Source organism: Vitis vinifera, chromosome 13, assembly GCF_030704535.1.
Source record: "Vitis vinifera cultivar Pinot Noir 40024 chromosome 13, ASM3070453v1".
Taxonomy (NCBI): Eukaryota; Viridiplantae; Streptophyta; class Magnoliopsida; order Vitales; family Vitaceae; genus Vitis; species Vitis vinifera.
This window is the reverse complement of record NC_081817.1, coordinates 3,715,201-3,743,153: the sequence shown is the minus strand read 5'-3', so window position 1 is coordinate 3,743,153 and position 27,953 is coordinate 3,715,201. Positions and strand designations below refer to the sequence as shown.

The 27,953-nt window shown below is 34.1% G+C and overlaps 3 protein-coding genes and 1 non-coding gene across 5 annotated transcripts; 2 read left to right on the top strand and 2 right to left on the bottom strand.

The window, feature by feature from the left end:
• Positions 1-71: 71 nt before the first annotated feature.
• Positions 72-11,684, bottom strand: LOC100241124 (folylpolyglutamate synthase). 2 transcript variants are annotated; one of them, XM_010660218.3, is made up of 16 exons: positions 11,307-11,684; positions 10,722-10,861; positions 10,571-10,636; positions 8,847-8,956; positions 8,380-8,440; positions 4,869-4,952; positions 4,626-4,682; positions 4,470-4,530; positions 3,606-3,652; positions 3,383-3,460; positions 3,080-3,244; positions 2,702-2,995; positions 2,090-2,168; positions 1,441-1,584; positions 968-1,125; positions 72-504 (listed from the first exon to the last, which is right to left on the bottom strand). In XM_010660218.3, exons 1-16 carry the CDS (start codon positions 11,314-11,316, stop codon positions 445-447), a joined length of 1,614 nt encoding a protein of 537 aa, XP_010658520.1. In that variant the 5' UTR covers positions 11,317-11,684; the 3' UTR covers positions 72-444. The 2 variants fall into 2 exon arrangements, with proteins under 2 accessions (XP_010658520.1, XP_010658519.1); XM_010660217.3 differs by lacking the exon at positions 72-504 and having other exon boundaries at positions 524-1,125; positions 11,307-11,629.
• Positions 11,685-13,084: 1,400 nt separating this feature from the next.
• LOC104881159 (probable glycosyltransferase At5g11130) lies at positions 13,085-13,825 on the bottom strand. Its single transcript, XM_010660359.1, has one exon. The coding sequence runs from the start codon at positions 13,823-13,825 to the stop codon at positions 13,085-13,087; it is 741 nt and encodes a 246-aa protein (XP_010658661.1).
• A 3,552-nt stretch (positions 13,826-17,377) lies between these two features.
• On the top strand, positions 17,378-17,451 carry TRNAV-CAC (transfer RNA valine (anticodon CAC)). The gene has a single exon. It is a non-coding gene; the product is annotated as a tRNA-Val (tRNA).
• Positions 17,452-18,957: 1,506 nt separating this feature from the next.
• On the top strand, positions 18,958-24,581 carry LOC100249608 (uncharacterized). The gene is made up of 6 exons (XM_002282307.5): positions 18,958-19,360; positions 20,146-20,185; positions 20,292-20,375; positions 21,564-21,732; positions 22,944-23,217; positions 24,002-24,581. The coding sequence occupies exons 1-6, from the start codon at positions 19,307-19,309 to the stop codon at positions 24,191-24,193; spliced, it is 813 nt and encodes a 270-aa protein (XP_002282343.2). The 5' UTR covers positions 18,958-19,306; the 3' UTR covers positions 24,194-24,581.
• The last annotated feature ends 3,372 nt before the right edge of the window (positions 24,582-27,953 follow it).

Genomic DNA, 27,953 nt, shown 5'->3' with positions numbered 1-27,953 from the left:
TTTGAAACAAAATCCCCAATACAATATTAATTTGGGAAAAAATAAAGTCAAGAAATGAGAATCCAAAAGCCTAGAGTCAAAATGTAAAATGCATCGAGCACAAGAGATGTGAAACTTCCGAGTATGTGGTTAAAAGACAACAATCTTCAACAAAATGTAACGAATGTCTAAAAATCCCAGAGATGCCAAGATCGGTTACAACGTGGAGTGGGACCACTCCTGCAGTGCCTCAATTGTAAAGGAGGCTACCGTACAAAAAATGATCCAAAAACTCATTTCTTTCTCTTGAGCGTTTGGTGAAGTAGTATCAGGTTGGATTGGAGTAGATGGGTAAGTGGGCTTTAAATGTTTGCATGAAGCCCTGCAATCGGGAATACATACGGTACCTCGTTGCAGAGCGACCCGCATGCGACTAAAGGGGTCTTCGGCATTAGATGCCATGCCTCACTTCTTAACTAATCTCAACACATCACCCACAAGATGTAATGAGCCCGTCACAAGAACCTGATGAATCAATTACAAGGAAAATAGAAAATGCGATATTAACTAAAGATAAGTAAGAAAAATCAATGGGATTTTTATATGCTAAGCTCTTATATTTTTATGAGAACTGGTCTCAAGGGCTTCCCAAGCAATCAAGATTAAATGACTTGACTTTATTTAGTAAGACAATTTCATCCCATAATAGGCAGGGCAAAACTGATAGTAAGTGTACCATAGTACCCCACAACATAAACCCTGTGATGAAAAGTCATCAAAAGATTGAATTGATATTAATTTCTCTTCTTTCTCAAAGATTTTCGACTTTCAAATATAAGCTTCAGTTTCACATGCTCAGTGACAACAATCAGGAGATCAAAGTTTAAAAAGAGCAAAATAAAAATAAAAAAGTTTTTACCAAACAGGATGATGAATCTGAGATATATATATATATATCAATTTTGTTCCAAAAAAAGGTTGGCATTACCTGAAAGCGAACAGATTGATTCTGTCGAACACTGTCCCTGAGCCATTTAATGGCTAACGGAAGAGAAGGAAACACAGTGCTATTCTCACAACTTATCACACTTTTTTCTGTATCATCTTTTCCTTCTTCACGAGTATCTATGTTCTTGGCATCCCCTCCTATTAAGTCAAAAGTTCATCAAACATACAGATCAAGTCAAAGAAAACAAGCTGCCTCATAACACCTCCTGATTAATGAAAGAATTTATCAAAACACCCACCAAGCAAGTGAAACAAGATAATGACTGATTAGTTCAAATTACATCCCAATTTCCATGAAAGAATTATGAAATAATCAAACTATACTAAGTGTAACCACTGGTAAAAAGGAGTTTGGTTCACTGCTGTAGCAACAGGTGAAGTTAGAATACAAGCATATTGATAAAGAAACAGTGAAATTTTTTATGATCTCAATAAGATTGAAGGAATGCATACCATGGATGAGGCTCTCCCATAGTCTTTGAAGAGTCAACTGCCATGACAGGTCAACTTGCAAATCGGTCAGGGGAAGAGCATGAGATCCAACCCTATTGTATACTGATATATTTGGCACAAAGAGCGCCTGCTTGAAGTGGACACCTGAACCATCAATTTCACATTTTAAATTCCATGACCATCAAAGGTTTTTGTTTATTTATTTATTTATTTGGATAAATTCTCTCTTTCTTATTGCTCTTCAGAGGATGGTTTAACTATTAACTCTAATAGTGTGTTTGGTATGTGGGAATAGGGAATAGGAATGGGAAATTTCTCATTCATTATTATATTTGGATTACTTATTAGAAATAAGAATAAGAATAAAAAAGCATTATCATGAAAACTAAAATCCATTCTCATAGGGATTTTGATTCCTCTTTTCCACATGGCATTCTAATTCACCTCCGTTCCCGTTCCTACTTTCGTTCCTATTCTCAGGTACCAAACACACCCTAAGATCAGATAGGAGGCTTCATCCTTAGTAGTTTGGAGTTTCATGTAACTTAACCATTTCTAATATTATTCCATCTGCATCTGACAATCATCTCTTGTTACAAACAGATTTTGAGTGAATGAATCTAAAGATGGATATTTTTTTGATACTTACCATGACTAGCACATGTATTCATCAAGTGTGGAAGAAGCAAATGAGGATCCCGCACTGACATACAATTGAACAAAAGTATCTGCACGTATTTTTCAACAATACTATCTTAGTACCATGCAAAATAGAAATAAGCATTAGAACACAAATAGCCAAAATTTTCAATGATAAGTAGATACTAATAAACACTTCCTATTCATAAAAGCTCTCAATGAAGAAGAGCTGGGAATCTTACATCTATCTGAAGAGTTTTGAATATCTTTCATCTCATCTAAATGTCACTTGCCAGCATATTTTCCAGGGATGCATCCATGTGGCTGGGTGCTTTGTGAATGAAGCATAATTATGTCATGAAGAATAGTTTTTCTTCAAAAATAAAATTTTAAGGGACTTTTTGGGGTAAGATCTATCAATCTCCTCCTTTTCACTTAATGCACACTTATCAAATAGTTGGTAGGGCCTTCAGGCAAACCTAGCCATCTTTGAGGGGTTTTTGCCACTGTGTATGTGTTTGTGTGGGTGTGTGCCTATATGCTTTGTAATTTTACTTTCCCAACTACTTTCCAATGAATCCACAAAGAGAAGAGATCCAAGAGCACTGAGAATTATGCTTACCTGTGTGGTGTTCTTCCTGGAAGTTCCATGATAATCCTTCTGCACCAATTCACGTGAGGATCCAACATCATCCTGTGGTTGATAATTCAAAGTCGGTTGCTGATCATCTTCTTTAATGGCAAGAGAAAACCATCTTGCGCATATTTCCATGCTTTCAGGACTGTGAGCTCCATCCAAATAAAAAACCAAATCTCCAGGGCTTTCAATATTGATACAACGATCAGGAACAATCTGAGCCCGCCCTTGTAAACTGGCTGTTGTTAGCCCCTTAATAAACTGCTCAGGTAGAGAGCTCTATTTCCATGGAGAAACAACAAATCCCATTTAATATAACAAAACATGCTCCCGAAAGAACATTTTCCATGTGATAGAACTTACAGTCTGTTCCAGGTAGTTGATTTCAAGATGGCTGGTTCTTTGAAGCCAAGTAGAGCACAGTGCAATGGCAAGACCAGCATTTAGATATTGGTGCTCACCTTCAAGCCCAAGTTTTAGACCATTGAGCAAGCTGGCGTCCATTGGGGGTATTACTTGAAGAGGTACCTATAATCAGCATGGTTAGATCAGATGATCAAAAGATACCACAGCCTTCTGTTAATCAAGTTGCATAAGTCCATCTTTATGCTTTCAGGTCAACCATACATTAATTTTAAAGCAGAACTATTAATGAAAATAACTTACATCTAACTGAGAAGCTTTTGCTTCAAGTACACACATCGCTTCCTCAGGTTGGGGCACGGTAAATGCAGGAACTCCACGCTACATGAAAGGGAAAAGAGAAGGAAAAAAAAAAAAAGACAGTATAAAACAAAGTAATTAGAAAGACAGAACTGTATTGGACGTAAGAAGCACTTCTTATTGACCAAGATTAAGTATTTAAATGAAAGGTAGTTCCAAACAACACCTTGAAGATACCGGCCTTCTCCCCTGCAATTTCTCCAAGTGTATGTCCTGTTAATAGTATTCCAGCACAAAACAGAACAATTATGTGAGCAATTATTCCAAGTTCAGCCACCCTTTCAGAATTGAGACTTCATATTTCTCAGTAACTCGCACATAAAAGATGAAAAATGAGAAAGAATGTACACAGAGATCACAGCCGAGATATTATGTCATTTTTAGACAAACACACACAGGGCTATGCACATTTTTAAACATAACCATGTATATGAACAATAACCTCTCCTAAACTTGAAAGGAAATGAAAATCACATAATATCTTAAATTATATAAGCATAGTTTTTAGACAGCTAGTAACCTAAGGCGGCCCTCATTGTCTAAGGTAACCCAGCATCATATGAATCATGTTTTCATGTCTTGCTCTGGACCAAGGTACCTTCTTGGGTGGTCAAGAGTGAAATAATTTCAATTCTCAAGCAAAAATACTGAAAGCCAGGTCCATAACCAATCTATCCCTCCCAGAACCCCCAAAGCAAGACTATAAGGTGATTGCCTTCTTAACTTTATTATTATTGGGAAAAGAAAGACAAGAATTGTGAATTTATATGTATGACTGTTTACTAAACAATTATTAGTAAGTAGTATTGGAAAATAGATATGCAAAGTTATCTCACAAATCACAAAGTAGTTCCCTTTTTTTCTATTTGAATAGATCATATTGCATATCACAACCAGCATTATGGCATATATCAGCATTTCACAAGAACTATTTAGATAGCATACCAAACTGACATTTATATTATCACAAACAGCATACTAAAATCAAGACAAGTAGTTACACTGACACATTCAAGAGATAAGTACTAACCAAGAATTTCCATGTGGTCATACCCAAGGGAAGTTATACCACACACAATAGGCTCCTGCACCTGAAAAATGGTGGCATATATATATATATCAATGATAAATTGTTGCAGATCATATACATCTTTCAGTTTCTTGTTCAAACAACAATTAAACATACCACATTTGTTGCATCAAGCCTTCCTCCTAATCCAACCTCCAATATAACAACATCTACCTACATAAAAATTTAGAAATTTATATCTGCATGTAAGTAATGTTTAGACAATGTTTTCAGGTCCACATAATTCTATAAGAGAAACAAAGAAAAGAAAAGAAAAAAGATCCATGGAGTAGTAGATGTTTTGAGTTTAAAACATAGATAAACAGAAATGTATATGATAAAGGATATACAATCGTATACCTGCTCTGCAGCAAATATCTTGAAGGCAAGTAAGGCAATGAAGTGAAAGAAAGTAGGCATTGGTACATCCTCGTCAGTTTTTTCCTACACATGTAGAAAATGAGACACAAGCAGGAATGAAAACATCATTTGCTCAAAAGAAACAGTTATAAAAATGAAATTATTTCATTTTTCCTCATCAGTGCTTAATATGATATCACCATAGATTTGCAGATACTAATTTATCAACTATTCAAACAACATGAGTAGATTATTTTTATGCTATTCCCTTAACTTTTGTAGTAATGACAAAATAAGAGCTCAGAATAAACGACAACAGAAGCCTGGCAATGGTTTGGATTCACCCTATATGTTAAGGTGTCAGCCCTAATGAAGGACAATGGAAAAAATACACATGTATACACTCACACACATAAACACACAAAAATCTCTAAAATCATTTTTTAAAGAAAATAAAAATAATCAGGTTGGCTCCAAGTTGGTCCAGACATGGAGTCTAATCCAAAACCAAATGGTTGACTTGAGTACATCCAGTTCAGGTTGGTTTCCACACTTAGGGCAAGCTGCGAAAGAGTCCTCCACCCCTGCCTTTTTTCTCTGTTGAAAGAAATAACAAGATAGAATATCTACAAATTCTACTCAAATTTCTAGAAAATTTTGACCTCCCAATTGTAGATTCTACATTACAAATACTTTTCGTAGCTAAACAATTTGTTTATCTATAAATATGGTGACAATTGTAAATATTTAGGTTTTGAGTTAACTTCTAAATATCCTACATTAATATAAAAAGAGGAATTCTACTCTTTTTATTATAATAATCTATTACTATTTTTGAGTTGCTTTCAATTTCTAGATTCAAGAACCATTGTTCTTAGAAGCTAGCACGCCATCTCTTAAAGTCATACATTCCACAACAATTATTGATGCATTACCTAGGCACCTACTTGCAATCATTTTGATAATTCCATTATAGTCTCTAATCATCCATCTTGAAACACTTTTATTCCTCATCCCTGATACATCAAAATTTAGTTTGAATCTTTCATTGATGGCAGGAATCCATCGAATCCATTTTTCAACCACTCAAAGAACATTACACCCTTCATTTTGAAGAAAAGAGTCACTCATATATTCTTGAAGATTTTGTAAGTTTAAAGTAGCTTTCTCAATAACAAGAAATAGTTTGGGATGATTCTTCTTAAACACTACTTGATTTCTATGAACTTATACATTCCACATGATAATGAAAAATTTTCCACAAGACAATTGAAATTTTCATAATTAATTTTGTAGTTTTTGTACACTATTTCAAGCTAAGATAAAAATTTGCTATCATATGATAAAGGCATAGGATGATTGAAATTGAAGTGATCCCAAATTCCTTGAACAAAAGGGCATTTTCGAAAAATATGGTCAATGTTTTCAGTACTTTGATTGCATGATGACACATGTTTGTAATTTTGATTCTTCTAGTTATTAGATACTCACAAGTAGGGAGGATTTCTTTAATGACCAACCATAAGAAGAATTTTATTTTTCGATATAAGATTTAACTTCCAAATCCAATACATAACTTTGGAGCTAAGGTGTGTCGAAGGATTTCTCATTGCCCATATTGTTTTATTTAAGGGTGAACTTACCATCTTGAAAGAATCCCCAAGAAATCCTATTACAGGTGGGAGAGGATGAGATAGGAATTGGTCTAATATCTGCTAAAATATTTGAGGGTTGGATTGAGGGAATAGATTGGAGATTCCACTCCTAGGAATCCTGATTAAAAAGTCATGCATTTTAGCATCTCAATTGAAGCAATATAATGTAAATGATTTTTATCCATAAACAAGAGGCGCCATATAAACCTAGAAGTCTATCTGGAAGCTGACTTTCCTACCATCTCTTATGTACCATTTTAGCCTAGCTCCAATTTATTTTCTATGCTCAATAACTTTCTCCCAAACAATAGAATCCCCTTCCTTTTTAGGGATCTTGATTGTTTTTAATATATTTTTCCCTCATAACCCTAAGCCAAATGCTATCACTATTAATAAGAATTCTCCACTCTAGCTTAGTAATTGAAGTTTTATCTATATCTTCTTCATTCATCCTAATTCCTATACTTCCTTCTAATTTGGGTCTATAGACCTCTCCCCTTGATATTATGTTTGAATGGTCCATATAGACCCACATACCTACTAACCTTCCTTCTCCTCACCTTAGCTCCTTGGATTGAGATCGAGGAACTACTACCATCTCTTAATTGACCCTTTAGGAAGTTCATTGATTGTTTGGGGGGGATTAGGATAATTTAGGGTCTATACTTTTGTTTTGTTGTTTTTATTTCTTTAACGCCACTTTGTACACTTCCTATGTACCAAAGGTAGAACTCTCCTTGTTTTGCTAGGTGCCTATTAATATAAATCTCTTATCCCCCTGTCCAACAAGAAAAATATGGTCCACTTAAACTTCCATATAAAACTAACGCAAGTCCCTCTTGACTATTTCAAAATGCCAAGCCAAATCACCTAGTTTGACAAATAATGGATATCAATAGGTTGGCACAAATAATGATCACACATAAAATATACCATCTCTCACACATGTTTAGAAAGGAAAAGAGCAAAGAAGGCCAGCTTGATTTGATTTCATACATGATAACAACTTCATAGGATTTTAATGAAGATCAAATAATCTCACAATCCTCCTATTAAAAGAAAGAAGATTAAAAAATAAAAATAAAAATTTAAGGAATCTCAATAGCCATGAGTCCATCTCACAATTCAAATATTGTTTTCCACCTCAGGGTTAAACCAAATCTCACAATGTTAACGCATCTTATATAGGTAACGATCTCATTGAGGTAACCTTGACATGGTATGTAGTTGCCTACAAGTTAGCACAATCTCATGGAAAATACCAAAAACAAAGCCCTAACTCAAATCTCCCAAATTTACCAAAAGATCATAAAAAAGTTACCCAAAATGCTCAAGATAAAGACCCCCGAGTGCACATCATATGGATACCACTTGACTCTCTCGTTAGAAAATTTCTCTATTCATTCCAGGTGCTAAACCTTAAAAATTGCCTTTTTTTTTTTTTAGTTTGATTCCAAATTAGAGCTGTTCCTGCGGTCATTGCACAACATTTTTGACCCAAAAGGTCAAATAAAATTGCTCAGTAGAAACTCTTGAAAATCAACTTTTTATGCCACTTTATATCTCATTAGATAAGATATGTCAACATCTCTTTGAAATGGACTCGAGGCATCATGCATGAACATATGCAGAATACAGTGCATAGAGAAAATAAAATTTGACAAGCATTTAATAAATTATGTAACAACTTCAAGGATATTTATTTAAAAAGAACAAAAATGAAATCTTCCACTTCGTGGTTCAGTTTATTAGTCACAAAAATAACTTGAAGACCAATGCAAAAGAAGACCGTGCGCAAAGCTAGAGTTGAGGAAAGAATTCAAAAGAAAATCAAGAGTTGATGCAGACATACACACCTTTAATCTGTCCCAACACCACCAGAAGTATGCCAAAAACTTCTCCTCACATATTTCCACACTGCAGCAGTTAAACAGAATTGAGAAGTTACCACATTTAGAGTTTCTATACGTTGAGAAAAGTCTTTTCAGCACAACAGAAAAAAATGAGTATATGTTATGCTGAATACTTGGCATTATATTACACCAAAATTTTCCAACTACAACAACTGAGAGCGATTTACTGCTTCAAGAACTGATATGAACCATCTTTTTAGCAGGAGTTATGAAGGAACTAGTACAGTTTAAAAAGTCTGAAATCAAACTATTTAATCACTTCCTTGAACTGTCAGACATTAAAAGAAAAAACTGACAGTGCTCATTCACTAGTCCTGATTTAAGAATAGGAGGGGCAATATATAACATTCCTCCAGTCAACTTATGTATATCAATAGAGTATACTTTGATACAAAGTTTTAAGAACTCACCCATCCAACCGAAATCTTTCTCGGACATCAATGAGGTGAGGAGATGTGAAAAGGCCAGTGCGAAAGCCACAGTTGCGTAATATAGATTCTGTAAATGTGCATGTGGATCCCTTTATAAATTAAAAAAAAAAAAAAAAAGGAACGAAAGAGTGTTATAACCCATATACAAACAAGTTTAACAAGTAGGAATTATTTACTTCTGTAATATCTCTGATAGCATTGTTTTTGCTTAAGAGATTGAGCAAGGGTGATGCAAAATTAGAATAAAGGAGGATTACTTTAAAACGAGAAGGTTTTAAGATAAGAACAACTACAGCATAATATTTGAATGTGGTTAAATGGGTATATAAAAAAGAAAATAGCAACATTGATGACCATGAGATAACCAAGAAGCGTCTTTCTCATTCATTCACAATGGGAGGAAATCAAGCACAGTGGATAAGAGGGGATCTTTCTACCTAAGCTAATCGCATAAAGCAGCCTTTTGTAACCTTTAATCAATGAAAGATTATAGTGAGTAATTTGTAATCACATAACAACAATTCCTAGTTAGCCTACCTATCAAAAGAAAAAAAAATCCTAGTTAGCCTGTAGTGTGTAGGTGGGCTTAGGCGCTTGTATTGGCCCTTTTTGTCCTCCCACCTTTTACTTCAGTGGTCTACATATACATCCATTTTTCCAGGTTCATCCCCCTATCTGGTGTACTCTAATCTATGCAATTTGCCTAAGGCTAACCAGAAAAAAGGTCCTTGTTGAACCCCTTCAATAAGAAAACCTATTCATCCAAACAAGCATGTCATCACCCATTCACACCCCATATAATGAAAGAAAATGAAACTAGTGACAAGGAGTTTGAAAAAAACTCTCTTCAGAATAAAGGGATAAAAATACAAATTATTTTTGAAAGTGCAGAATTAAATTTATTTTTTAAAGGTCAATCTATAAATGAAAATAGTGAAGGACATCTTACTTAAAATGCAACCATTACAGTTTTCTCTTATTGACAAATATTAATCAAACTGAATAGAAATTCTATAAGTCAATAAAGAGCAACCATGCTTTGTGGTACAAAACCTTGAGCAATCAAGAAATACAATAATACATAAATGGCCAAAGGAGGACATAATGATGGATGAACAGAAAACAAATAAATAAAAAAATAAAAAATGATTCATTAAGAAAATAAAATGTAGCATTCATCAGATGCGAGAGTTGTTGACCAAAATGACTCAGTCATGTAAAACAAAAACCAATTACTAAACCTGTGCTGAACAATGATCTGGCTGAGTTGATTGTCTATCAAAAAAAAAAGACTGATCTGGCTGGGTTGAGGGGTCTGCAAGGTATAGGAGAAGGCTGGAGTTTTTTTGAAATAGGCCCTAACCAGAAAATATTGGCAGAACAGGGTTCTGTAGCCAAATGACCCAAAACCAAATGGTTCATGGTCTGTTGACTTGATTATGTAAATTCCAATATGAGTCAATTTGCTGGCAGAGAAAATATAGGAAAAGAAAATAAATAAAAATTTCAAACATTAGATATCATTCAGGATTAATCTACCATGAATCATTAACTATTTGGTTTAGTTGAGGAAAATTTTCCAATGTTCAGTGAAAATCTATTTCTTACCCTTTTCAGTTCTCTCAGCAACCAAACAAGAGAGGTAAAGAAGAACTTAAAAAATGGTTACAAAACCAATTGATGATGATAATCAGAGTTCCTACCTTTCCTTTGGTGCCTGCCACATGGATAATTTTCATCTTCGAAATCGGTTCATCCAAGTCCAGCATCTAAAGTTCAAGATTTATATACAATGTCAGCTCAAGTACAGTACAAAATTGCAGAAAACTACACCAATCTTGACATCAGTGTTACCTTTAGATAATCAAACAATACATCAAAGAGAACCCGCTTGTTGCTCTTATCACCACGACTGCGTTTAGTAATCAAAGAGGACAAAGCATCCAATACTTCTTGATATGGAGATACTGTAGATTCCAATAGTCCATCATCACCTTCATACACATCAAAAGGTAAAAGATTCAGACATTTCAGCCATTTTAACTATATATCACTTATTCCACGAACAAGGAAAGCAGAAATTTCCTAGTGAAAATTGAGATTTAAGTGTTAGCATCATTCCACTGAACAAAGCCAGCTCAAATCCTTAACGCTCAATAACATAAACCAACAGATTCAAAATCATTCACTGCGTTTAGTTTCTGAGAAAATACGAAAAGAAAAAAAAACATGAAATTGAATCTCAGATGCTTCATCGTTTGGAATCAAATTGAGTGAGTCTCCACTACACTGCGCCTCACTCAACTAGTTGTCTCAGTAAGTCCGCTCCTCCTTTCTAATTCTTTAATCAAGAAGCAAAAATAAATAAAAATAAAAATTCCTTAATTTTTCCTCCACTTTCTCAGGAACCAAACAACAAATAGAGACAAAGAAACATACCGTCCGTCATATCGATGTGGCCGTGTTTTCTCAATTCAAGAGAGAGAATTAGAAAATATCTATGAATTGATAAAGAAAAAAAAGAAAAAAAAAAAAAGGGGAAAACGAGGAAGAGAGGCGTTGCAGGAGCCAATCCAATGCAGAAAAAGAATGTAAGGAGCCGGAGCGTTGGGTTGGATAGGAAGATTTGAGAGGAGGAGACGAATCTATGTATTTTATTCCCTTATTCCATATATACAATTATTTGGCACTGTGCCCAGATTCAAAAATCCTTTTATTAGTTTATAGTTTTAACCTTGGGTGGTTGGACCATTGACGGACCTAAAAGCTGTAAAACTCCAGTAATTGACTCAACGTCACCACTCCACTCCACTCTTCCGCCCGTGAGACGGCTGAATAGAGTGGATTATATATTCCTTATCATGGAACTAGTATTAATTTGGTTGGTGGAAAAGGGGGTGAGATGTCCACGCCACCGCAATCAAAGGAGCATGTGTCTACATCAGGAGTGTTGATGAATTTTCCTTGGTTCATGCCCTACGCATTGCCGTGGAATTTTTTATTTTTTTTTAAACAAATAAAATATGAAAATTTATAAAATATATAGAGAGAATAACATGTTTCGTGCGGTTAAACGGTAGTCTGAATGATAGAAGATAAAACCTATGAAAAGTTTAAAAGGAGACAAATAGAAAGGGAGGCATGTGTTACATAAGGGAGGGCCAATTGTTAACGTTGCTTGAAGTTACAACTTTCATGGTATCTCCGTACAGTCACAATCCAATGATATAGATTCCACAGTACGGAATTTAGGATTTTGTAGAGATAAATATCGTATCTTAATATTTAAGATATTTGGTATAATTTAATATTTATTATTTAATAATTTAAATTAATTTGAAGTTAAATTATACTTAAATTTTAAACTTAAAATTTATTATTTAATTTTTATTTTAAGTATTGAGATTATTTGATAAAATTAACTTAAAATTTATTTTAAATCGTCAAAATGACATATTTATTTTTATGAATAATTATCAATACAAATGAAGTCAAATAATCATAAAGGTCGTGGAATAGCAATCAAGATTACAAAGATGATTAGGACAAATGAAAAACTAAAATAAAATAAATATACGTTACTTTTAATTATTTTTACTTATTTTTTAAAATTATTTATGACTTCAAATTATTTTATCAAACATATTTAATGACTTAAATTAAGTTATTAAATCACTTTAAATTATTAAATTGATTTATTAAATATACACTAAATTATTAACTTTAATAATTTTAAGAACAAAATCTAAAATAACTATAAACCTAAAACAATCCTATAATCTATCACGTTTATTTATAATTTTGAGAAAAAATTTAATTAAAAGAAAAATAATATAATTTATTGTTTTTAAAACTAATTAATATAAATCAATTTTCAAAGATAAAATTCAAACTAAATAGAAAAAAATGTTTTAAGAATACTTATTTAATTTATAGAAAACAATATTTATTATACTAAAATTCATGTTTTTATTTCTTAATTGAATTGTAAATGGCAAAAGATAATGTGATCTTAACATAAAACAAATATTTTTTGTTTTAATAAAATATTTCTAAAACAAATGACTTGGAAGGCTTGAATGTAATTCACTTCCCTCTGGACTTGCTTAGAAGTTGATTTACAATCGTCCAATCAAATTAAATTTATGAAATAATAAACCATTAAATAATGTTGATGCAGAAGGCAACCAGTTCACCAGCGCTGGAGATTGAAGTCATTAAACCCATTCTCTCCGAGCGTATCTGATGGCATGCCGTCTCGACCACAGCTGAAACAACACTGTGTGAAAGGCGTCGTATGGCTGTGGTGACTCGTTCCAAACCCAGTGTTGACTCGCTTTCATTCCTAATCCTCTCATTCGCTCGTATCCATCCTTGCACGTGCGCTCCAGCACGTGCTTCAGCTCCTTTGCCCCTCTTCCGGTTCCGACGAACACCGCAATCTCCGACCATCTGATCACGTCCAGGAACGGCAGATCTTGAATCGGACCCTCGGTTATCACCACCGGCACGCACCCGAAACGCAGCGCGTCTCCGATCCCCGATACATCGACAGCATAGAAAAACAAGCAAAACTTACTGCTTGCAAGTCTCACCATGTGAGTAAGCTGATCGGACGCATTTGAACCGATCACAAACTCAGGATCACCACTCAAGTCGTTGACTAAAGATGACTGTGACTCGCCGTCGCCCCTATCCCCGTATGACCTGAAATAGCCGAGAAATGTTGCCGTTTTGTTGACCGGAGCTTGAGGAAGTGAGTGTGGCAGGGGATTGAAGGGAGGTAGGGTTATGTCCTTATGAGGAATAAACTTGCCGTAGGGAGTAGGGAAGCACGAGATCTGAATCGAGTTTTTCTTTAGCTCAACGAGATTTCTGTCCGATTCATAGCCGATACCGGCACAGGACATATAGAAATGGTCAGCACCGAGTGTGCGGTTCCAGTAAGGGAGCTCCATGCGGAGGTCTCTAACTAAGCGCGCGATGGATCGCGTGGAGAAATCTGAGGGGAAGAGAACGAAGAAGAGGTGAGCTTCGTTGGGGTTTTGGGTCACAAAGGGACTATTCACGAGAGATGTGTGGAAGAGTGACTCGGCTGGGGTGTTGTAGGAGATGGGATTTTTTGTATTTTGCGGGGAGCAGATGAAGATTCTGAAAGTATGGAGCATTTTTTGGTAATTTGGAAAAATAGTAGTTGGAGAGAGGTACGGTGAAGTGAGGTCAGCTACGGCTGTGGAGAGAACAAAACTCAAAGTGCCTAAAATGAAAAACAGAAGCACAGACAATGATGATTTGGCCATTGCAAAACCCTCACCTCTCCGTTTGGCCGTCCAGAAAAGGGGAAGTAACTGAACACCGTGGGTTTCCTCTTGTCAATATCTCACCTTAATGAATCCAAATAACTGGGTTGCTGCCGGCGTCTGTAAAAAAAATCAGAATCAAAATAATATTTTCGTCTCCTTTTCCGGCGGACAAACGGGGAACATTGGTGAGACCGCGGGGGCTCTGAACGGTCATAGCAAATAGCAAACCACGGCCAACCCACTTCTCTCCTCGGTCCTCAGACAAGCCAAAGACGTTACCTCAAGACAAATGCTCTTTCATAGCCCCGCGCCACCTAACACGCGCCCCTTACTTCCTAGTCCTAGCTGGCTACACTCACCCACCGTCACACAAATAGAAGAATGCCAGCTCGGTTGAAAGCCACCTGCTCAGTTGACTTGACTGTGCTCACCTGACCTGATAGCTAACACCGTGCTTTAGCGCAAGGTGCGATACATTGCTGGCGTATGATTTTAGACAACTCAAACAACAAGTTCCGACAAGCGTACGGTGAGGTGCACTACAAATCAGATTCCCTGTCATCAATGTCATTGCATAGAAGATATTGTCAAAATCCAAGCGCCATTTCAAGATGAAGCAATTCCCTGTTCGCTGCCTCCATTTTCGTTTCAATTTTTTTTTAATTTTCTCTCCTACGAATATTTCATATAAGATGATTGTTGTGTGTCACACTGTTACATTTCAAACTGAAGGCATTGTGATGATGGGTTCTGATCAGAAGGTTTGTTGGTGGCTCATGGACTACATGGATCACACCCTGAATCATAGAAATGTTTCCACACAAAAAAAATTCCCTTCCATGTTAAATTTTTTTAGGAAAATAAAAAACAAAATGAAAATTTGGCCCCCTCTGAAAAATATAAACTTAATTTAAAAAAATAAAAAATAATGACAACTAAAAATTATTACCAAAAAAAAAAATATTTACCATTAATTACAAATAATATATTTAGATTGAGCTATAATTAAACAATAAATAAAATCTTATTTAATATCATACTTATATTTTCTTATTTATTTAATTTTTTTTTTCTTTTTTATAATTTCTAGTGCTTAACCCTTTTGAATGTAATGATCTAATAACTATCCGAGTTAGCCAATCTTCTAATGTCATATTCTCAATTGGTGAGTATCTTGGCTACGTAGGAGAAGGATCTCTCTCATCTCTTGTTCTTCTTTCTCCTTTATAGGCTTCTAATACCGGATCTTGATTGGCTAAGTTAGTCAACCTTCTTTTAGGTAAATGGCATGTCGGGAGTCAAACATTGGAGGTTGCATAGCGTACATCATTGGCTAGGCAAATCTATGTTGAGCAACGCATGGTTATTCTTTTTTATGCATCATGTTGATGTGATAGTACGAGTTTTTCCCTCAGCATTTGCTCCTCGTACACGTTTTGTCATCGTCCTTGGTATTCATTCCATGTAATCCATGTTAATGGTCTAACGGGCTCTTCCCGATGATCCATTCAAGTTCTTCTAAGATCAGTTATGGCGAGCTCTCAAATTACTGTAGATTTAAATGGAGCCAAGAGGACTTCTCAACCATGAGACGATATTCAACCAATATAATATTCGAGTATCCCTTCCTAAAAGAATCTGACACCCTTTGGGAGATCGTTGTTGTAGTGAAATCCACCTCTCGACATGAGCAAGTAAGTAGACCCACGGGTTGGCCATCCTCTATGGCCGATACCTCCAATTCCGTTTAACTATATTATAAAAAATAATACTTTTTTTTGCAACTATTTGATGTTTCAATCTACCCTTTTTTTTAAATGTGGTCTCAATTTTGTGCTTCAAAATGTGATTTTTTTCTATCTGTCTGGCAATTATGGTCATATGTTGCACGCTATTTTTCTTAGGTGGTGTTTTTTTTTTATTTAATTTTAAATAGAACTTTAATGCTTAATAATGTTAAATATTAGGTTATTTGTTTTTATAGTATTTTATTTTTATTAAGTATTAAAAAGTAAAGAAAAACTAATATATTATTTTTTTATTTAAAAAAAATTATATATTTTAGTTTTTTTTATTTAGTAAAAAAATTATAATAAGTCATAAAAAAGTAGAAAAATAAATAATCTAAATTTTGAAAACAAATTATTTTAAGCAAAAAGCTAAAAAAACGAACATTCTCTTAGTTTTTCCTTCTTGTTCCTTCTAGAGGTGCATGCATGTTTATTAGAACACTAACCTGCATGTGGGTTTTAATTAGTTGAAGGATGCAAACACTTCTCTTTTACGGCCGAGTGTGGGTGGAGGTGGGGATGAGATTGGATGTCAGATTGGTAACACACACTACCACGAAAATGCTGTCTTAAGAAGCTATGGCCACTGTACTTGGCGACTGAGCTATCACCATACTCATCTGTTGCATTCATTGTGTATGATTCATTCATTATTATTGGGAAGGGGAGCTATCACCATACTTATCTGTTCTTTTTGCTGATGGTTTATGAATTATTGTTTGATAGAGCTCTCCTGAAGACTTCTGCTGGACCAGGGAGCCAGCCTTGCTGGCAGAAGGTGTGAAGGGACAGGCTCAATGATAGACATGATGTTCCTGTGTCTTTTCTGCATATGTGCTAATTGTGAATATTGTGTCCTCGTAAAGATGGAGCTGCGGGAAGAGAAGGTAAAGCTCAGAACAGAGAAGAAAAGGAGGGAAGAAAAAGTGGGGTGCTTGAGCATTTCATCTTCCTTTACAGCTTGTGCTGGATTTTACCCAACTATCAATCCAAAGGCTATCCCATGCCCACCAGATTATCCAGCTACCATGCTCACAATGGATGCCATCTGCATATCTTTGGATGCTTCTCAAGATCAGTTCCTCAGGTCCCTTGTTGCTCGACCATTTCTCTTGTGATCTCCTTGCTGACTTGGTTTGTTTAGTAGGAGTGTTATGATGTTGGATGTTAAAACTTTATTGAGTTACTGGCCTGTGTTCATGGAAATAAAATCATATAATTCGTTTAACTAAGAATTTGAAATGTTCTAGATTCTGGACACGAGGTTTCTCTTTCCTTTTCTTTTTGAAAAGTTATTCACAATAAAATTGCTTCTGGCTGTTTGATTGCATAGACTCCAACCTTACTATAAACAAATCAGAACTTGCTCATGTATGTTATTGTTCAGATAAATTTTGTGGAAGTTCTCAAATAAAATGTCTGGGTGGTGTAGTTGGTTATCACGCTAGTCTCACACACTAGAGGTCCCCGGTTCGAACCCGGGCTCAGACATTACCATAGCCAATGGTTTCTTTTGTTTTTGAGCACCATGTGAGCATATTTATTTGCTTTTTGCTTACAGATTCATTAGGGTGCAAGCCTGCAAGGCATTTTATGCTCTAGCTTAAGTACCAAATCAACAGTTTTCGGCTATAACTAGCATAAAGCATTAGAAAATAGGGAACCCATGTTTGGAACGGTTTGGACAGCCTAGCTTGCAATTTGGAGTAGACTTAAGCAAATAAAAATTAATTGATTTAGGCGATCACACAATCCCTGTAATGTACTAAACTTAAACTCCACCCATATGAAGTAACCCAAGTTTTGACCTAACTAATCCATGTAATTTGCTCAATCTTAACCTACTTTATACATTTTTCTCTAACTTGAATCGGATCTAATTACAACCTTTGTTTGAAAAAAAGAATGTTTGGGTTGAACTCGATCTACAACTCAGGTTGAGCTAGATTTGGATAAATGTGTTTTATTTTTTTATTGAGTCAACTTGCGAATTTTACCCTTATTAGAAAATCATATAAACAAATCAAAGAACCATTCTATATAAAGACTTAATCATAAGGGTGGCAAAAATTGATACAATTTGCTAATATGATCGAATCCAATATGCTTTTCGTTGGTTTGAATTGAGTAAAATCGTGTGTTGGATCAAATTCATATCGTCATGAATAACTTATATAATAAATAGATAGTTTTTAGATAAATTTGCATATACATGAATTTGACTCGAATTAACCCATTTAATAATTGTGTTGATTGACTTAATTATAATTATAAACTATTTAACTCATTTTAAATTTGTTTTTAAATAAATAGATCAATTAAGTCATAAACATGTTTAGTTAAAACAAGACCTAACTCAATTTGATTATTAAATTGGTTAAATAAATTATATATGTGTTATCAATTTAATAATTATGATGTGTTTATATTTATTTTTATATTTTTAACATAATTATTATTCCTATTATGTTTGAATTGACTTAATTAGTATAATGTTTAAGTTTTGACATGACCTACCAACATGAAGTGAAACCCCTTTTTAATCCCATCTATATCATTCTATCTAAAGACTTAATCCCAAAATTCTCATATATATCAATCAATATGTTATAATGATATAATTAATTATAACCGTTATTTGATCATATTAAATGTCTTTTAGAGCATATTTTATCATGTATTTAAAGTGTGTTTGACAGTGATTATAGGAAATGTTTTTAATATTTTTAATATTTAAATGATAAAAAATTTTATGTGTTAAAGTTAAAAATACTTTTAAGAATCATTGTCAAAGCATACTTAGTTAGAGTGTTTTTAGTATTATAAATATTTATTTATAAGTGCCTTTTTAGAAATCATATATCAAAGGCTTCCTCAAGCACTATAAGTTATTTTTGAAATTTGAAAAATGTTTTCTAAATTTTGTAAAATGTTTAATTTTTCTTGAAAAGTATTTTTTCTACTAAAAGTACTTCCTCGAAATGTTGTCGAAAATCTTATTTGATTACTTTTTTATTTCTATGAGAACGTGTCCAAATCCAACACAGGCGGGGCAGAGGGCATCCTCTTGCGATTGCGGATCACATAGAGGACCAGACGGGCTGCTTGAAACTTAAGCAAGCCCAAGAATTCAAACCGGACTACACGGTATGCGATGAACGCGTGCACTAAGGCACGCGTTAATGGCGCGTGGTCCTCGGACGTACCGGTCAGTCTGTCGTCGACCCGTTTTTCTTCGAAACCACGAAAAGCAAGATTAGGGCTCGCTTTCGAACCAGTTCCTGAATCTTGATCGATTTCAACAGGAGAAATGCCACGTTGATCCAATACTACTCTCGCTTCCTCCATGGACGAATCTTACAATAACCTTCCCACCAGTCACTTGCTCGGCTCAGTTCCAGTATTCTCTCTTTCTCTCTCCATGTATTTATTTGTGTTTGAGATTAGCCAATTTTTGGCTTCTACTCCGTTTGGTTGGCGAGAAACTGACAAAATAGGAAAGAAAGTTTTGAATCTTGTGTGTTATGTTGTTTTGATTTCTGGAAAATGGTTGTGTTAGTCTCAGTTCAGTGGGGATTTCTGTTTGCCGGCTACGAAATAATGAAAATCTAAAATTCAAATTCTAATTTACTTCCTTCTTCTACATTTTCTCAGCTAATAATGGAGGCATTAGGTTACATTGTGAACTGCAAAATTAGAAATTTTGTTATCTAATTGATGCTAATTAGCCATTTTGTTAATTTGTGGAATAATGATGGATTTAGATTCAATCTGTTCAATTGGTTGTGTATTTATGTGTGTTTTGAACTTTGTTTTGTTTTTTAACCCATTAATTAAATCTCATGGAGTTCTTTTAGATATGAAGTTTTGGGGCATTTAAAATGAAATTTCCTTTTTTGGAATGCTTTTATGGATTAGTCTTTTATTTTACTACTTTCTCATTTCTACAAATTTATTCTATACTTTTTGTTAAATATAGACTTATTTTGCTTAAATTTTGTTAATTAATCTCAATGCCTTGCTTATATTCAGTCTATTTGTTGGTTGAAATAAAAACATGGGTTTGTCAGCAAATAATTTCTTGAATTTTGTCTCTTTGATTACAATTCATTTACACATACAGTATGCATTATGATATCCGCTTAGCTTGTGTTTTTTTCCTTTCGTGATTTTATTTGTGTGCAGGCTGTTGTCAATGAAGAAAAGAGCATCGCTACCTATGAGGGTAATTCTGGCTCCAATTTTGTTTCAATTGATTCAAGTATTTTCAGAGTTGTAGTTAAGTTTGAACCAGTTTTCTTTTTTTTCTTTTCCTTGTTCTTGAACTGCAGTCCCAGAAGCAAATTTACAAATATTTCCTCCTAATAATGGAGCTAGAGGGGGGCAGGGATATCAAACTCCTGGAAGTCCAGCTGGTATGCTATCTGAATAATTAAACAACAAATTTGCATGTTTTCATTAAGAAAACATCGCAAAGCTTGCTCTGATCTTTCATTGGTGCTGCTTGATAATTGGCAATAGATACTTCATTTAGTTAATAAAATGAAATTGTTGCATATGATTCCTGTGAGAAAGTGAATACTAACTGATGAAGAAATGAATGATTTTGAAGATAAATAATATTTATTTGTTTCTTATTTTAGCTTATGATGTTCTTTCTAGTTGTGAATTTGATGGGAATTGTGATTTCCATTTTTGTGGCACTGTTTTCCAGTTACCACTATGACCGTTAACAAGGAACATCTTCCAAATGCAATTAAAAAAATTACAAAGATGCATAAGTTTCCAATTTGATTGTGCTTAGAATTATCATTGTATTTTTTTTTGTTTATAACAATCAGATTTGCGTAAAAGGGTTCTGAACATTAATATTTTACTAGGTGTGAGTTGAGCTGCTGGTTTGGAAGAATGGATGAATTTTTAAATTCTACTATTTCTGTGGCATAAAAGTTTGGAATTAGATTCTTCAATGCTTCTTCCACAGTCTTTATAGCCGACTTATTTATTTATTACAAATATCATCCAATTTAACATTGATGAACAATCCATTATTTCATTCGTAATTTTGTTTAATGACCCTTTTGTTTATTGTTAATACTTCTCAGTAGTTTATTTGGTGCTTGCTGCTTATGTTTAAATGAGAGGCGATTTAACTCCTTGAAGTTCTTTGAATCTTGCGAAATTGGGAAATATAGTTTTAGTATCACTTAGTTGATAGTCACCCCCTTAAATTAGTCCGTGAATGTTAATTCTCATATATTGCAGCTCTAAGCTTTAGAGAGTTGTTGACTATATGATTAGACTTAAGTTATTCTAGGACATTATCAAGCCTTATATGACAATCTGCCATTCAGTTCTATCTGTTCAGTGCCCTGATGAAATTAAAAACCACCAGATCTTCTCACTGCCTTGATCCTAGTTCTTTTTCATTTTCCTCTCTCTCCTTTGAGTTTGAGTACCCTCGTACTGGTGCATTAATTGATCTGTGTGGAACATTTGTGAACCCACTCAAACTATTCTCCCTCATGAACTGCATTGCATTCAGATGTTATCTGCCAGTAATATTCATGTTTAATGATCTTTCTATCTGCCTGTTCATGCAGAAGGAGATGGACCACAACAATCAGCAAGCAACTGGAAGGGAGTTTTTAGCATCTCATCATATACACAATATTTCAATGTGGATACAGATGTTGTCCTGAACAGATTAATAAGCTCCTTGCATCCCATTGGTGGAGATTTTTTCAGCAAGATTGATGCCAACCCTGATTTGTGAGTCCTTAATTCTTTGTTACAAGTATATTGAAACAAATGGACAGTACTCTCTTTTACATTCTATTTGTTTTGTTTAGTTTTGGAATCATTGTGTTTAAAGTGACAATTCCTTACTGCCTAAAAAATAGAAGAAGAGAGAGAGAGAGAGAGAGAGAGAGAATCCCTTACTATTCTGAACTTCTAAGGCTCACATGGAAATGGCTTACATGCCTCCAACATCAAATGGTTAAGAATTATGTTCTTATATTGGCATAACATCTTTTTATTTTTCTTTGTTAAGACAAAAAACATTGTGGTGTTATTTTGGTTGTCTTATGGATATTATTGATTAAAAGTGTTCCTCATTTATCCTTCCATTTGCTTACGGTTTCATGGAAGGTTTCTATATCCTATTCATTACGTGTTCATAATGCAGGTCCATGCTGTCTCTCTATGCATGTGCTAATAGAACTAAGATCTAAAATGAAAAATTGTTGTTGTAGTAACAGTTTAAAATCTTGACTTTTCCTTCTTTTCAGTTGCAAATAAATATATAGACTTTTGAAAATAAATTTTTAATTATTTGTCTGGAATTCTAGGATCTCCGTTTCTTCTTAGGAAAAGGGGAAAATTGTTGCTTGTGCATGATATTGTTATATTAATGTTTAGAACCTTGTCTTTGCCTTCTCATCAGTTGGAAATAAATATACACAACTTTGACTGACTTTTGCAAATGAATAATATGTCAAACTTAAAGAAGTTAATTTACTCCACCAATTGAAAGTGGCACTAAAATAGTGTTTGATGCTAAAGCTTAGAAAATTAATTGCATGGCTCAAAATCTTAGTTTTTGTAACTTTTTTGTATATTCTAGCAACCATAATCTAAACTGTATTGATTTTCTGAAAATCTGCACTATGTCAATTGAAATCTTCAAATTTTGGAGAATTGAACTTTGTCCAAATTAATGCTTCAAACTGTGATTTATTCTATTTCTAAAATTACTATTGTATGTAGGCCATTTCATACATCTTCTTGATGGTGCTACTCAGTGCAATAAAGCCTGGTTGTGTCCGTATTTCCACCTTAATGGGCTGGAACCAACACTTTTCCCATTTCTTGTCTGTTCTCCCTGAAAGATTTTTGAAGCGTTTCATCATTTGGTCCCCTATAACTTCATTTCTAGATATGTTTGGTTTATGCTGATGCTAATGTTTCTGATATTTTAGATATGGACTTATCTGGACCTCCACTACATTGATATTTGTGATTGCTGCCCTTGGAAACTGTGCCACCTACCTGACAAAGAAACAGAGTAGCAGCAGTACAACTTGGAGCTTTGATGTCGGCTATCTGAATTTGGCCGCTTGTTCAATCTATGGCTATGCACTTGTGGTGCCAGTGGCATTTTACTTCTTACTTCAGTATCTGGGTTCAAATGCTAGTCTTGTACGCTTCTGGTGCCTGTGGGGATATTCTCTCTTCATTTTTATTCTCAGCTCTGTAAGCATCCACCATTTTGGCTCTCTTTGTTTTCTCTTTTGTTTTTCCCCTGAAGTTGCTCAAGTCAGAAGTATGAAAAGAGGGAGGAGAAAACAGGCACACACACTAGTGGGGCAGGGCTCATTCTAGTACCAATTTATCTAAATGTGGAACCTGGTATTTTGGATTTAAATTTCTAATTAAGTGAATTGAAACAGTATTTTTAAATCCTGTTCACATTTGAAACTTGGATCAGAGGTGAGCAGGGAAGAAATTTTCAAATTAATTCATTTTATTGACATCATAACTAATGTCCAACACTAAAATGAGTCTGGGACAAATTGACCTGTTTGGTTTGTTGGAACCGTTTTATTGACAGATATCTCTATCTCACACACAACATTGTGGGATTGAAATTGAGACTCTCTCTCTCTCACACAGGAAAAAAATATGGATATTGATATTGAGACTCCTCTCTCACAAACACAAACACAAGGACACAATTTTGGACATGGAAATTGAAACATGTATTAAGAGGTGGAAAAGAAAAAGGAAAATAAAAAATTGGACATGAAATTGAGACTCGTTTTAATTATTAATTTAGCTTGACTCATCAATATCATATCTAGGAAATCTCCCAATTGATGGCAAGTACCTCCAGTGCCTGTTTATCCTGCTGTTGTCCTTAAAGGATTAACACAGGGGTTTCCATTGCTGCAGAACCTTAACAGTGTAATTTTCAGTTTCTGGGTTTCTAAGCAGTAGTCTTGTGATCGTCTAATGTGTTCTCCTGGAACATTTTCAGGTCCTGTTAATTATTCCGGTTGAGTTTCTGCGGTGGCTCATCATAGTCCTTGCAGGTGGCGCATCAGCTTGCTTTGTTGCCTTGAACCTGAGGACCTACATACAGGGTAACGACATAACTCTGGTGATTGTTGCTTCATTTGTTTTGCAAATGGGTCTGGCACTCTTCATTAAGATCTGCTTCTTTCCTTAAAAGTCTCACCAAGTATGGAAAACATATGAAGTCTTCAATTTCAAATTTCTGTTTTCTGTGCTCCAAAAGATTGAAAAGATGTTAGCTGGGATGGAATTTCTCTGGAGAACAATTTTCTATATGGTTTCAAATTACCCACTAGCTTGTATTGTAGTGCAATGAAGAGATTGAGAGATTGATGAGGAATGTGGTGTGTAGTGTAATACTGGTTTTGGAGTTGGTTGGTCTGAGTGGCACTGTACTTTGGTCCTCAGCTTTTAGGAGACCAATCTCAGGAGAGGATAGAATAACCGATGTTATTTCAAAACATTTTGTTCTTTGTTTTTCCTTGGAATCTTTCAAACTTGGTTGTGTAAATATGAAATGTTATCATAAAATGTTGTTTCAATGTCTCTTTTGCATTATCATAGCGGTTGTTCTGAGCGTAGGCATTCCAAATTCGGCTTCAATTGAAGCCTAATGATGTCAAGTCATTCCTAAAGACACGGAAGACTACATACATTGAAACAAAAACAATCAATCTCACTTTTGCATGCCCTCTAACAGGGGTGTTAGTTTATCATATGCATTCATAAGGAAATCAGACAAAAGTAAGAAAAATTTGTAAAGACCCAAATCTGTGATTGAAGGTCACAAATAAATATATATATATATATATATATTAGAGAGAGAGAGAGAGAGAGAGAGAGAGAGAGAGAATGCATTTTGGTTCTATCATTTGTTTTTAGTCTTATTCCTTATATATTTTGATCATACTTTTGTATCACTATACAATGACTTAGATTTTATTATATGCTGTCAATGATTTCATACAAAGTTCAATCCATTCCTGGTTCTTATTAGGTAGAGAGGGACTATACAATGACTTAGATTTTATTATATGCTGTCAATGATTTCATACAAAGTTCAATCCATTCCTGGTTCTTATTAGGTAGAGAGGGATTCATATGGCAAACTTTGTCCCTCTTTGCTCCCATTTCAGTGGAGGGTAGCATGGGTTCAAAATTGTCCATTTGTACTATTTATTTATTATATATATATTGAAATAAGTTTGATGGACTTTTCCCCCTTTTTTAAGCTTTTGTAAATTCTTATTCAGTAAATTTTTTGAACAGTCTTGGTGGTTAATTTCAAATGATATAGGATGTTGTTTTGGGAAAAAGGAAGAGTAGATTGTTTGTTTGGATTGAGAGGAAAAAAGATGTGTTGTGCACTATGAAAATATATGATATTCTTTTATGCTATATTTAAATTAGAAAATTTGTGAGAAAAGGAAAATAATAGAAGAAAAGAAAAGGGGTCATGGGTATTTGTAATTTTGTACTTAGAAAAGTTGAAGAAAATAAAATAAAATTATTGATAAATATACTTTTTAAAATCTTTTTCATCAATTTTTAAAGAACGTGACATAAATAAATCTTTGTACATTTTATTCTCTTTTTTGTTTAATGTGTTTTTCCTACCTTGTTAATGTATTCAAATATAAAAAAGTTTTTTTTTCCTTCTCCAATATCAGATAATAAAAAATAACATTAGTATTTTTTATATTTGAATAAAAGAAAATCATTTTTTTTGTAAGTAGGGGGTGTAAGCAAAATCGAAAAAAATTGACAAACTGATCTAGACCAATCAAAATCGATCATATTAATTCGATTTTCAATAATAAAAAAGGTTGGTTTGGTTAAAGAATTTTGGAAACCGATCTTATGGGTTTAGTTTTCGATTTTTTATTTTTTATTTCCTTTTCCTATAATTGATAAAAATGAAACTAAACTAAAATTCTAAAACTTATATATAATTGTTTAATATTTTATAATTTTTTTATATTAGATTCTATTTAAGTAATTCATTCTCTTTTTATATTATGATCAAATTAATTCTAAATGTATTTAAAATATTTTTAACATCAAATTTAAGTTAGTTTCAATTGATTTTAAAAACAAATTAAACTTAGGTCTAATATAAACTTAAATTAATGGGTTTTTTATTCAAAATAAACACAAATTTATAATTAAGTTGAGGATTAAAAAAGGTCATTAAATTATATTGAAACAACTTCACGAAAACCAAACCAAATCGACCTCAAAAGATTTGATTTGTTTCAGTTTTTTACTCAAAATCTGATCAATTCAGTTTTTATAATATATATACTGATTATATCAATTCGATTCATTTTTCACCCAAAAACCGACTAATCCAAACTTATTGTAAGCCCGCTTATATGTTTCTTTTCCTTCATTATTTTTCACCAGTCATATATAGCCTCATATTTTGTTGTTTCTCTCTTATAATTTAGGGTTGAATTATAGTATTGAAAAAGTACTAGCTAGAAAATGCAATCGATCTACTCATGTCACAAATGTATTTAGTTCTTATCACGTGGCATCTTTCCATTGTTTTTATTTATTCCTATCTTAATCCTATTTTTATACCTTTATCCCATTGCATGTATCATCATTCAATCGGTTAAATTTATTTACTTTTTATAAATTTTCAAATATAGAGATTAGGAGTTCAATAGGTATGGGGTGGAGGCGCCTTAGAGAATAGACCTCATTTGGTGAGTTAGAAAATTATTTGTGTCGCTAAAAAGGATGGAGGCCTGGGCATCCGCAGCCTAGTTGCTTTTAATAAGGCCTTACTTGGGAAGTGGTTGTGGAGATTTGCTATTGAGAATGATCCCCTATAGAAGCAACTTATCTCTCAAAAGTACGGCCTTCAAGAGGGTGGGTGGTGCTCCAAAGGTGTAAGAGACCGTTATGCAGTGGGGGTTTGGAAGGCCATAAAAAATGATTGGGAGAACATTAGAACTCACTCCGGCTTCATCGTAGGGGATGATACTAGAGTGAAATTTTGGAAGGACTTGTGGTGTGAAAATCAATCTCTAGAAGATGTTTTTCCAAACTTGTTTAATTTAGCAGTCAACAAAGAAGGTTGGGTTGTTGATGCTTGGGAGGAGGATGGAGTTGGGAGCTACATTTTAATAGACACCTAAATGATTGGGAGGTGGGGGAAGTAGAAAACTTGTTAAGCAAGCTTCATCCTTTGACCATTAGAAGAGCAGTGGATGACTTGCTTTGGTGGAAAGAGAACAAGAATCGGACTTTCTCAGTCAAGTCTTTTTATGGCTCGTTCTTAAGGGGCACTAGACCTCCTTTCCTGGCTAGACTTATCTGGATGCCTTGGGTTCTAATTAGGGCTAGCTTCTTTGGTTGGGAGGCGGCTTGGAGCAGGCTACTCACCATTGATCACCTAAAGAGAATTAAAATTAATTTATTTATTATTTTAAATAATGAATTTTAACATATTTATTATGCATATAAATTAACAAACACACATTTGTTGCAGGCACGGTAGTTAAAGGATTACCCTATGTTTTCCCAGTCCAAAATATGGAAGAAACAAGTGTGTTAACAAATTTGACCCCATGTTTTCCTGATTTTAGCAGTAGCATATTATTGGTCTACCACATAGTCAATTCCATTCCACTTAATCCCTATTTCATGACCACATATCTTTTCGGCTAAGGAAGGATAAATCTTTCTCCTATTACATGAACCCAATTCTCATTTCGTATGGGAAAAGCCATATTTTTCTCAATAATGTATTTCTCATTTGATCCAATAGCCATATTTTTTTCAACATTGTCTTTGTCGTTTGATCCAATAGCTGTCTTTTCTCAATAATGTCTCAATAATGTCTTTATCATTCGATTCAATAGCCTTTACGTTAGTCAATAACAAATTTGATAAATATTGAT